This window comes from Ascidia mentula, chromosome 4 (assembly GCF_947561715.1).
Source record: "Ascidia mentula chromosome 4, kaAscMent1.1, whole genome shotgun sequence".
NCBI classification, from domain to species: domain Eukaryota; kingdom Metazoa; phylum Chordata; class Ascidiacea; order Phlebobranchia; family Ascidiidae; genus Ascidia; species Ascidia mentula.
Window position 1 is genome coordinate 11,216,378 of NC_138569.1, and position 12,746 is coordinate 11,229,123.

The 12,746-nt window shown below is 36.6% G+C and overlaps 1 protein-coding gene across 2 annotated transcripts; it reads right to left on the reverse strand.

Moving 5' to 3' along the window:
- Positions 1 to 189: 189 nt before the first annotated feature.
- Positions 190 to 7,331, reverse strand: LOC145897528 (E3 ubiquitin-protein ligase rnf168-like). Of its 2 annotated transcripts, none has more exons than XM_082985855.1 (6): positions 7,191 to 7,331; positions 5,809 to 5,939; positions 4,765 to 4,997; positions 1,260 to 1,326; positions 1,028 to 1,089; positions 190 to 797 (listed from the first exon to the last, which is right to left on the reverse strand). In XM_082985855.1, exons 1-5 carry the CDS (start codon positions 7,208 to 7,210, stop codon positions 1,037 to 1,039), a joined length of 504 nt encoding a protein of 167 aa, XP_082841981.1. In that variant the 5' UTR covers positions 7,211 to 7,331; the 3' UTR covers positions 190 to 797; positions 1,028 to 1,036. The 2 variants fall into 2 exon arrangements, with proteins under 2 accessions (XP_082841981.1, XP_082841980.1); XM_082985854.1 differs by lacking the exon at positions 7,191 to 7,331 and adding an exon at positions 6,807 to 7,044.
- Positions 7,332 to 12,746: the final 5,415 nt, after the last annotated feature.

A 12,746-nucleotide genomic window follows, 5' to 3' on the forward strand; every position in this document is an offset into this window, starting at 1 on the left:
CGGGTTAAGAAATACTGCTCTAGGCTAGATCAATATGTTGCATAGTAAACAAATCACTTTTTGATTGAAATTATCAGTCAATATAAAAAAGGATTGCAACTGATGTACGCATTAATAATTTCCCAAAACGACGACAAAATTTACAGTGGTGTTCATCACACGGATGCAGCTAAATTGCAACACACAGCAACAAAAATTCTCAGGTTAAGTAGTTCACTACATTCAATACAACTACCTGCCCAAATAGCGACGAGTTTGATTGCGGGCAAACGCTGTGAAAATAAATTGCGAAATTCAACAAACACCCGTAAATGTGATATAAGTATACCCAGTAAGGCTACTCGCAATATTAGGTTTTAAAACAAGGCTATAAACGATTATTTGGAAGTGTAAACTCCATGATAATAAGTATACTAATTTATTCGCCCACGTTACCATGTCAGTACCTGATGCATTGCATAACGGCAAAGATCATGACGACTAAAACCAAATAATGAGATCGTTTTCCTCTTTGGGACATTGGTCTCATTTACAAACACCTTCTTCAATGTTTGCCCCAGATTTAAAAACTTTGTATTGGGCCAGATATAATAATACAACAGACCGGGCCACAAGTTATTCAAATGTGTAGAATAATATTATCTCTACTTTGTAAGTGGCACGATAACGGCATATTTTCTTTGAAAGATGTTTATTAATTACAAAAAAACAAAACAAGAAAAGAACAAATTCAGGGAAATGAAAAAGTGTTGTGTGCACCAGTTGTTGGCAGGTCAATGAACTCAGTTTGTTGCATTCTGTAACAAGACATGTTTTCACTACAACTAAAATATGTTTTCAATTCACAAACGAAGAAAAAATAGCCGATAAACTGATAGTAAAGAACAGAAATGAGCTTATCACATACAAAGGCATATAATTTAACCAGGATTATGTCACAGGCCTTGCTTGTTCTGATAGCTCCATAATACCAGCTAAGAAAACTATTTGTAAAGATTACAAGGAACCACAAACTAGCAACATTCACCTTCTTTTTTCAACGCTTTTGTATTTGTGAGAAGTATCGATGTAATGTATATGGCTTCCGAACTACAAACAAAGATTTACCAGTTTTTGAGCACAAAGTAAAATTTAACTGCATATACAAGTTTAAATAAAATTGTAAAAAAATTGAAGTAAAACAGCCCAAAAATGCAGTTGTGCAATTTTTGATTAACAAACATAATGCAAAGAGGGACACTTTTGGGTTTACTACTTACTTCGTTTTTTGCTTGAAGAGCGTAATTCATTTTTGCTTGATGTGGTCGGTGCTTTGAATTGTTGATTCTGCAATGAATCAAAAGTATATTAAAGAGCTGTAATTGTTTGGCAAAATATAAGGTACCAGTGATGTTAAACACAATGTTTACCACCAACAATATTTTAATATAAAAGCTCAAAAAGGTCAAATATAAACTCAAAAGGTTTTATAGCGAGAGGCAGACAGGGTCATTCTATCAGGTCAAAAGAATGGCCTTATCTGCAGCTCACTATATTTTTTTTTTAATATTAGTCTCAAACTTAGAAGAAAATGCCAATTGCAAAGTTGCTTGCAAATGTCAATCAGTGAGTCTTGATCTTGCATAAATTCTTGCAGTAGCAGACAGCAGCTTTGGAAACTTTTCTTTAAAAGAAATTTGTAAAAATTCTGGTTCTCCTACACCGACTCCAAAAAGAACATCCAATCTGTGTAATATTTACAGAAATTTAGAGTGAAAAAATAGACCAAATTGCTTTAAGCCCAAACTGCTTCATCCATCAACGCAGTTGAACTTTAGGCGATTTCACATACATGGTGGTAATCTGTTTTCATCTTTAATTTATTTAAGTGATGCATAAAATCTGCTAAAAAAGCGAATTTGCATACAAAATTAGATTCAAACTACAGTGGAACTACCTGTTTTCAATCCATAAAAAAATATTTCAGAGCCAAAAACAGGGTTTGAAAATACTATCATGACTCAACCATCGTACATTAGCATGATGAAAAAGTTTTCAACATTATGAGTCCATATCTGCAAGAAACATGGTGAACTGCCCAATGCAGTCACTGAAAATGTATAAAGTTGGTTGTTTTTATCACTACATCCATCCATCACTTCACTTATATTTGAAAACTTTTGTGGCAGTGGGCTTCTTTATGTAAAATGCATTGTATGCTGATAAAATAGATTCCTGCTTTAGAGCAACTATTGCAAGATTTCATTGCTGGTGCACCATCTGTGGCCAATGAAACAAGTTTAGTTCATGGAAGCTACATTTCTCAAAACATATCTCCAGGAAAATAATTCCTGTCCAGTGGATGTACTGTTCAATAGTATCAATTCTAGAAATTCAAGTTTAAACTTTTCTCTCAAACAACTCTTTCATCACCCTGAACCTTTCTGTTCTGCAGAATTTATTTTATATGACAAAGCTGCTACAACATGTTGCACATCACAAATGCTACTCGCTGATTGTCAATACCAAAAAATGATACAAAAATATAACGAAGTGAAAAAATCACTTGTGCTGTTGCTATCTATGAAGACCAACTTATAAGGAAAATTGGCGCACACTGACCAAACAATAGCAATTGCTGAGAGCCAGAAATACTTTTACAGCTTTCTGCTTTTACACTTTGGAATATATATAAAGACCGCATATCAGTATTTCTATAAAAAGTTTCACCCACAGGGAATGCCCGTCTCTGTCACAGAGAAACTCAGTTATGTCACAAGGCAACCGGTGGTGCATTGGAGTCAAATTTATAGTTGAATGAGTGGAAAGGCACGTGCTCTTGCCAGGGCGATTTTCAGCGTGTTTGGTGCAGTTTTAGTTTTTTGCCCTTCTCAGTCAGCTAGTCATTTGGTGCTGTGAAAAAGTTAGTTGGAAAAGGATCAAAATGTTCAAGGGGATGTAGCTCAAAATTGAATCACATAAGTATACCTTAATTTGTGATTTTATGTTAGACCAGCCAAGTTGGTTTTGCAAAAAAAATTAACCACAAAAACCTCATCCAATTTGCAATTTAATGTCGGCCCCAACCCTTTTCTACGCCATGGCAAAAAATATTGTCACAGGAAAGTTGGGACTGTTTTTGCTATCCTATAGGACATAAGATCCTCCTGGAGGCTCCTCAGATCCTTGCTGTGTCTTGTCCGATGCAGCTGCAATCAATTTTTTTCTCTTTGAATAGTACCAGTAGATCTTCGTGGGTCACACACCACAAGCATTGTTGTGGACAAAAAAGCAAATCACTCGGTATGTGTATTAATGCTGATAGCCTTAGAACTTGATCTTTGGGATTTTATACTGATATGGGTCCTTTTATCGTTTTTGAGTAAAACATGTTGCATGAACATACCAATGATTCGATAGATAAATAAGCCAGGCTTGTTAGTCTGAATTATAACACTACAAAATGTATATATCCAGGGGGTGAGGGTCCAAGTGGTCCACACCTCCATTTTGATAAACACTTTTGTTTTGGTGGCTAAATAAATGTACCCATAAAATTATTTGTGAAAATCCCCCAGAAAAAAAAAAGGCCGCGGTAAATACAGTTTTGGGAATGCCTGTTAAAAAATGGTTCCTACATACTTTCCAAGAGGCTAATGGACTCCGTATGTCAATTCCACGTTTTTGTGTATCTCGATGTCAGCCATTACGTCAACAAAGCGTTCGTTCCATTAATTGCACATGTCGTGTTACTTTTTTGTGTGCCCAGACAGCAACGTTTATCGTGTTTACGATAGCACATTTCTGGTCTGGAAAAAGATCCAAAACACATATTTCGGACATTCGTGGAAGCTCACCTTGATTTTGAATGCAACCTGTACAAATGTTCTTGTCTTTAGCTTCGTGTACGTGGCGGTTTGGCGACATTCGCACTAAAGACTCTCAACTATCCAAGATAGTGACTCTTCCCCCAACCGAGGCATAAATCCAAACATTGGCTCATCACCAGCATATGGCGATCTTGAGCTTAATTTAATTCAATTGAACGACACTTACTCCATACCAAACCTCAGGCACAAAACTATTGAGCCAACCTACATAACATTCAAACACAGGTCCAACCAACCTTCCCTCCACCAACCACTGGACGCACTCCATCCACAAACCAACAGTTTTTCTTCACCTCCATTCCCATCCCTTGCAATCCTTTACTTTACAGGGAAGAAAGAAAAGTCCCTTGCCCAAGAAGCAACAAACCAATTGCTGCCACAAGATGATTCCAGCAGAGATGACTGCCCTCAGCTGTAAGTGTAATTTCCTGTTCCACAAATAAAAATGCAGTCAATGGACAACAAAGAAATCATACCAAGGCACCCGCTGCCCGAAAAAAATAAACAATGTCACCGCCTACACACCAGGTGTACTTGTGGGCGCTTTCATGTGATCCACGATGCCAAAACCTGCACATGCAGGACTCACATACCAGAAGATTGTATCAACACAATTTTTTTTAGAGCACCCCTTTTGCACCGTGTTTGTGTGCACCCATGTTTTCGATTCATAGACTTACTGCACCGAATATAATAACAACTACCAAAGCCTTATAATATGTAATAGGAGGACATAGCAACTAATATGTTGGTGACTCCTGAAGCTGTCATAGTTTTGTTGATCAGCACATACAGTGAAAATACAATTTTCATGTTCAGTGCAGTAACACACAGAGATGCGCATAAGCATATAAAATTACAAATGAGTTTATTCAACATAAGGTAAAAAACTTACTATTTTTTTGTTAAGTTGACTTGCAAACTCTGCATCCTGTTGCAACTGTAACATTTTTTGCTCCAGCTCCTTTTCAGTTTCATTTTTTAATATTTCTTTGATATAGGTGACAGATGCACGTTCTTGCATTTGGTCTTCTGCTTTTCTTGAACAGTCCCATTCTTCCTTGAACCTTAAGTATTCACTTTTTATTTCCCCTGGTTCAGAAACTTTGACTGAAGCTGGTCTTAAACCTAAAAATTTTGGACTGTAATGATTTATATCAGTAATTCTATATAATTTACCAATGTATGGACTTTAATATTAAAGCACAAAATGCACAAAAATGTGTAGTTAACCTTAAAAAACGTTTTACTTAAAGAACCTTTTTACATCAAATCTTGTACAAAGCAAAAACAAGGATTTGTCCTCATGAAACTTACTAGACAGTTTCAAACCCTGTTGGAGTAAGAACTGAAACCTATTTTTTGGACACGATTTCAAGTATCACTATGTAACTTACATTTTATCCACAAAAAAAAATTCCACTCATTCTCAGATAAACAAATCTAGTCATTTTATACAACTAGCTTAGTGGTCCTCAACCCATTTATGGCCCAATGGTTGAGTAATTTGAAGAATTAGAGCAAAATGTACACAATTCTAATTTTATTTGCAATAAGTTTTTTAACTGAAACTTCCGTAAAAAATTTAATTTAATTTTTGCATAACATTCCATTTGGCCCAATGGTGTTTTTGGAATGCATGCTGCAAGGAAAGCTAAAATAGAAATGTAGTTATAGTCCAATTTTATAGTGCAATAAAATCTTGTTTACACAAACTGACTTCAATCACCAACCAGTATAAGTTCCATAACATTGTGTGGAACGTCACAAATAAAAGCATTGGGGGTTAAATTCACAATAAAAGTTAGTGACCTTAATATAACATCACAGGATGATAAAAAATTGCCATAGGAAGAAAAGCCCATGGCACCCCTTAAATTACCACTCCACTAGCTTAATAAATTCTTATACATAATTTTTCATTTAAAAGAAATAATACTTTCGTAAATTGTGTCTTGTCCGCATTTTCTTTTTTCTAATAATGAAGCAAATTGTTTTTGAATTTGTTTCCACTTTTCAACATTAACCATATTGCCGGTTTTTGCTTGTTTTCGAGCCCATGTGCTTAACCTGTTAACAAAAATACAAGTTTATTGGTCTTACAGTAACACAGAATACATTTTAAAGCAGCACTTACTAAAACTATACAACAGGAGATTTCGATGATACAAACTTTCATACAACAACAACTTTTAAATTTGGTTTGGTGCCAATCGGAACTTTACGTCAGATTTAAAAGTTTACAATTTTGTTGGAACTTTTTTTGTGCAGATTTTGCGTGAAGGAACAAATGTATTCCTTTTTTTCGGCAATTGTTAATTGCGCGGACGATCACAATGTTTTTCCGTATGTTAATGTATTAGCTAATTTATATTGCGACAATTTTTCAATCTGGTATATTCACATGTAAAATGCAGGATTGGTGCGACCCCCCCCCCAGGTTTTTCAAAAAAAACAAGTGGCTATTGCGCGCGTCTGTCCGCACCTTGTAACTCGTCGCATTTGTAACATTCGAAGAAAAAAGTCCTAAAAACAATGTGTTTGCACACAAAATCCTAGTTTCGCTTGCGTAGCTGACATCGCTTGTTGCAACGTCAGTCTTGCAGTATACTATGCCAACATGTAAAGGTACTTATTGCTTGTGTCGTAGACCGATCTTGTGTGTTTATCGTTAACGCCGCCCTTTTGGCTAATATGCCTCATGCATTGAAATTTAAACACAGTTTTTCAATCCTTGATGGCGTCATAGTAACAAATTATGACGTCATAACATAGCCGCCCCCCTAAAAAATGAAAACTAGGCACCTATGCAGCTGCTATATATGCTACTCAATTACTAGATTGAAATATTTGTAATTTGTGGAGGATTTTTTTCAGCGGTCAATAATTGCACGGACGTTTTTGTATGTTTGCAACACACACATGTACCAAAGTTACCTTGTTTTGCACAATGGGCACTTAAAATCTGCTTTCGAAAAATGTTCTTCGAAGCACTTTTTACACAATTCATGTTTGCAGCATAATGTGATTGGTTCAATAAAAATTTCCAAACAAATTGGACACATAACATCACCCAGCTGAAGGTTCCCCATATTAAACAGGGTTGTTGCAAAACATTAGTAAAGAAATCCTAGTCCTCCTTCTCCAAGTAAATAAGTAAACAAAAAAACCGCCAGTTTTCAAAACTGTGGACGCGGGTAACTCGGCAATCTTACAAGGTAGTGACGTGATTTTCTAAATGCATGAAATAGTTCATTTGCTGAACTTTACAATATTAATACCTACTAATACCTCGAAACATTAAATAAAGAATGGTATTACCCAACAGGCCTCGAAACCATTGTGCCGGGTTCTCTTCAATGTTGTGCCGATACACTTTTCTGTGTTTATTCAGCACTCGTTGATAAAAATCAGCAGCATTGTTCAGAAAAATTTAAAAAGAAACCCAATAAATTCAATAACATGAAAAAAAACAGTTCACAATATTGACAATCTATTCCAGTGGTTAAAGTAGTAGTAAACATAATGATTATAATATCTGCCATGTGTAAGGTTTGAACCTCACCAGCAAACCGTTGTAGATCAATCTCGCGAAAGCTCGTGCGAATAAAGTTGTTTAACAGTCAGTCTCTTATAAAAGTAGTGCACAAGCAAGCATATAGTCATAGAACAGAGACTGACACGACAAACTGAACAAATTGAATAGTAATACGATAGAACAAGTAGAATCGAATGGAATCAAATAGAATGAATTTACCGGTCTAAACTGGGCTTTTTAAAGCTCTCCATACTGAGAGCTGATTAGTCAATAATGTCACGTGATAACACGAACCACTCGAAGTAATATAATACAAGAACACAAAATACAGGATATTGTCAGCCAGCACACATTGAAGTTGTGTTATGTGTGTGAACCGGGTATAGGTGATTCATGTGTGTCTTGTATTATCTGGGACTCATTGAAATGGTTAGTTTAATGCAAGAGTTTGTATCTTGTGATAACATTTTGAATGGTAAACAGGATATTGAATGACTCGCTTTACTCGAGAACATTCGATGAGTTTATCATATAGGTCGCAGTATGGGATTATATGCAGTACATGTGCAAAGCTGCACGCAAAACATTACGCAATTCAAGCACTGGTTTCTGTGACGTATGTTACACATGGATACCAAATCAGTAAATTTTCATTTCATTTATCGTATTGCTTGTTCATTTGTGTTTTAATCTATTCCACAAAAAAACGGTTTCATTTGGTGTAATTGTTTCTTTGTAGATGCAGGCAAAAGTTTTTAAACAGGGCCTTGTGAATGTGGTAATTGCAGGAGTTGTGCAAAACCAGACAAACATATTCCAGTTGTTCTTTGGCATTTTGTACTTTCTCGAGATTAACACCATTCACCACGACCGTCTTCGGTAATAAACAGCACAATTCTCGCGTTTTTGAATGCCATACAAAACAAAGGACCAAGTGTGATAACTGGCAGCGAAAATACGCCGGGCGTGAGTGAGGACGCAGATTTTTTTCTTTTCGCCAGCCCAAAGTTTCTCTCTCTGTGTCATGTAGGGCTATAACGTTACGGCCAACATAGGTAGGCGTCCAAGATCAGTATTCTGGGCAAAATTGTTTACCTAAACACAACACTGCAGCGGCAAACAGGGATTGTATATATTTTCATCCTAGGGGGGTCATTGAAATCATTTACCGTATACCTTCAACTATGTCCATAATAGGTAAGTTTGTTAATTGTTAGGGTAGTCACGCTATACCTTGCACTATATCAACGATAGGTAACTTTGTTAAACGTAAGAGTAGTCACGCTATACCTTGCACTATGTTCATGATAGGAAAGTTTGTTAATTGTTAGGGTAGTCACGCTATACATTGCACTATGTCCACGATAATTAAGTTTGTTAAAGGCAAGAGTAGTCACGCTATACCTTGCACTATGTCCATGATAATTAAGTTTGTTAAACGTTAGGGTAGTCACGCTATACCTTGCACTATGTCCATGATAGGTAAGTTTGTTCATTGTTAGGGTAGTCCCGCTATGCCTTGCACTATGTCCATGATAGATAAGTTTGTTAAACGTAAGAGTAGTCACGCTATACCTTGCACTATGTCCATGATAGGTAAGTTCGTTCATTGTTAGGGTAGTCACGCTATACCTTGCACTATGTCCATGATAGGTAAGTTCGTTCATTGTTAGGGTAGTCACGCTCTACCTTGCACTATGTCCATGATAGGTAAGTTTGTTAAACGTAAGAGTAGTCACGCTATACCTTGCACTATGTCCACGATAATTAAGTTTGTTAAACGTAAGAGTAGTCACGCTATACCTTGCACTATGTCCATGATAGGAAAGTTTGTTAATTGTTAGGGTAGTCACGCTATACATTGCACTATATCCACGATAATTAAGTTTGTTAAAGGTAAGAGTAGTCACGCTATACCTTGCACTATGTCCATGATAATTAAGTTTGTTAAACGTTAGGGTAGTCACGCTATACCTTGCACTATGTCCATGATAGGCAAGTTTGTTCATTGTTAGGGTAGTCCCGCTATGCCTTGCACTATGTCCATGATAGATAAGTTTGTTAAACGTAAGAGTAGGCACGCTATACCTTGCACTATGTCCATGATAGGTAAGTTCGTTCATTGTTAGGGTAGTCACGCTATACCTTGCACTATGTCCATGATAGGTAAGTTTGTTCATTGTTAGGGTAGTCACGCTATACCTTGCACTATGTCCATGATAGGTAAGTTTGTTAAACGTAAGAGTAGTCACGCTATACCTTGCACTATGTCCACGATAATTAAGTTTGTTAAACGTAAGAGCAGTCACGCTATACCTTGCACTATGTCCATAATAGGTAAGTTTGTTAAAAGTTAAGGTAGTCACGCTATACCTTGCACTGTGTCCACGATAGGTAAGTTTGTTAAACGTTAGAGTATACCTTGCACTATGTAAAACTGAACAGTGTCTTTGACTTTTGCAGGTTAGCTATTGTTAAAAAAATTAAGTAGTTGATAAAAATTTGAAAACACCCGGATTTTCAATCAAGTAAGTTTCTGTTTGTTACGGAGAATATTCAGGTCAACACCATTTTGTGACTATGAAGGACTGCGAAATAGTGAGACTGAGAGTTGGTTTGATGTGTGTATGGGTGTATCGTCAACTTGTTTGTCGAAAGGAATTCATACGCACTGCAGATATTGTTTAAAAGTGTTTCCTTGTGAATTGATTCTGGGAATCATTTCCCATTCTGTTGCAAGTGGCCCCGACGATTTTCACCTTATTTGATGCTTTTAACAAAGCGAAATATAGTTTAACATGACTGACAGATTTCAGCCTGAAACGAAAGTTTCTTAGATAGTGTAAAAGTATTTCCGACAAGAAATCGATGCAAGCGCAGTTTTAGACACAAACCCTGAAATATTGTTGAAAATGTGCAACTACCTTAAAATTGCCAAATCCGTACCATTAAATGGAGAGAACAAAAATACCCACATTCCAATCGGAAGCATTGTTAATGTGCTTGAAGGTCAAGTTGGAGCCAGTCTTAGAAAACAAACTGTGCTGAATGCTTATTTGTATTTTGATAGTTTAAGTCACCACGATTACAATTATTTTTGTGTACTGTGTGGGCACCATCCAACAACATTAGTCATGGATCTGAATAAAAACAATTGCCTTTAAATGCCAAGTTTCCGATCTTGATGATGCAAAAGAAAGCCAAAAGGATGAAACCGAAAGCAACGACTACGTTGATTGTGATGCATTTTGGAACAGAGTTGAACTTAACATGGTTACGCGAGGATTTTCATCTGATGAAATTCCACAATTACACGTCAAACCTTCTTTGTTTGGATGGTCACCATTTATTGGAGAGCACACAAGAAAAGAGCCGCTTTTGTACAATGCAGAGCACAGAAAAGTTATCAGAAATAACGGAGAAGTCGAAGTAGACTGCAAAGAAATAACAGAAGAAAGACTGTTGGAGTTGCTTTCAAACGCGACCTCTAAAGAAATTGCCACCTTTGCACAAAACATAGGATGCAGCCCAAAGGGATCAAGCTTAACATTATTTTAAATATTAAAACCGCTATTTCTAAGTACTCAAAAATGTTCAAGAAGGTTTTCGGTAAGCTTTAGGGTTGTACTGAGGGTTGGGTCTCAGGAACTTGCCCCGATGGAATCATTTACTTTTTGAAATTTGTTCTGCGGGCCGAAAGTGATTACGTGGATTTACTTCTGTCAATGAAATATCAGTCCAACATATGCATTATTGATATGGCCCATATTGTTGTAGCCCATGGAAATAAAAGAAAAGTCGATATGTTCTTGTCAAACAAGGGCATGGTTGCAGAAGCAACAACCGAAAATATAGAAAAGGCAAAAGGCTCTAGCAAATTTCCTTCCCGTGGTTAGAAAATCTGAAGTTAAATGGTAGTGGCCCAAGACACTATCTCTATCCAGGTTAAATTGTTAATTATGCCTGTTTGACCGTTTTCACGAAACTAACGCAAAAGGCGAAGCAGAAATATTACGCAGAGTAACTTTCGTGAAAGAACTGCGTTGAATGGTTAACGCTTAAGCCAACGAACAACTTCATTTCACCCATAGGCACGACACACGGTTTTTAAACAAAATGAAAGCTATTAATCTTACATATCTTTTCCGGTCGAACATGGACTTATACAATAACACGTTAAATGCTGCCAAACTTGAAAGCTTGCAAAAGTTTTCAAAAAATGAGATTCAAGAAGATCAGTACGGTCGAGTTATGGTGACGAGGAAAAAATCAACAGTAAAAAAAATGCTTTTTGTGATACAGTATTATTAACCTCTCCCATATTAGATATGTTGCCACCAGAAACAATAACAGAAAGCAAATTATTTATGCAGTGTTCAGCTAATAATGATGAACATTTATTGGATCAATACTGGATTAAAAAAACGACATCACGAAAGGAGACTGGCTTGATGACAAAGTTGTCAATGCCGTAATGACGTTATTAAAGTGTCCTAATCTTAACGGATTAAAAGATGTCATTGTAGCAGAGAAACAAGGGTTTCAACATTCGAAATAATCACTGAATAACAATGTCAGACTTATTCAACGAAAATACTGATGATTCGATACGATGCGATGCCACAATAACGACAGTTTATTGTCGTCAAGTAAAAAAGGCAAAAATATAAGTTATCCACTTGAAATGGAAAAATCAATGTGTGAGTTATGTAGACTCCCACTGGTGTTTTGGTCACGCATGTGGCCAACGTACAGCAGCAAAACGGAGGCAATGACTTTGGTTTATACGCCATCGCATACGCCGTTTCCTTGTGCGAGGGACGGGACCCAAGCAGGCTATGTTTTGATCAAAGATGCGAATGGAATTGGTAGAGAGCTTTGAGAAAGGCAATATTTCATCATTTTTTAAAATAATACATAAAGGAGAAAAAAATTTCGAAAAAAAATCTGTTTTAATGGGAAAGCCAAATGTATTGTTATTGCCGAATGCCAGATAATGGAAAACCAATGGCAGAATGCTCTCTGTGTAGTCGATGGTACAACAGCTTCTCCGAAATAGGTAATTTTGAAGACCCCGCATGGACATGCAAAAAATGTACATGCGTACGAAAACAAATGGAAAAGAAGTGCAGGCCAATAAAGGAAATGTTTGCAAAGTTGAAAAACGCAAGCAAATTCAACTAGCACACCACTGAGGCTCAACAAATTTATGCATTTCTATGCAGTGTTATTGCTAAAAAATGGGAACTGCCTGAACCCAATGATGCCATAGGATGTATGACCGTGAAAGAATTCAACGAGTGTATGCCGGACAAAAAAAGGTGCAAAAAAACGGTTTG

Bases quoted from the DNA above. Each gene is read 5' to 3' on its own strand.
- LOC145897528 (XM_082985854.1), bottom strand. From the start codon at position 6,961: ATGGGGAACCTTCAGCTGGGTGATGTTATGTGTCCAATTTGTTTGGAA. The intron at 5,940-6,806 runs GTAACTTTGGTA...TTTTGTTAACAG, and splicing joins TGCCCATTGTGCAAAACAAG to GTTAAGCACATGGGCTCGAA. The intron at 1,327-4,764 runs GTAAGTTTTTTA...GATTCATTGCAG, and splicing joins GTCAACTTAACAAAAAAATA to AATCAACAATTCAAAGCACC.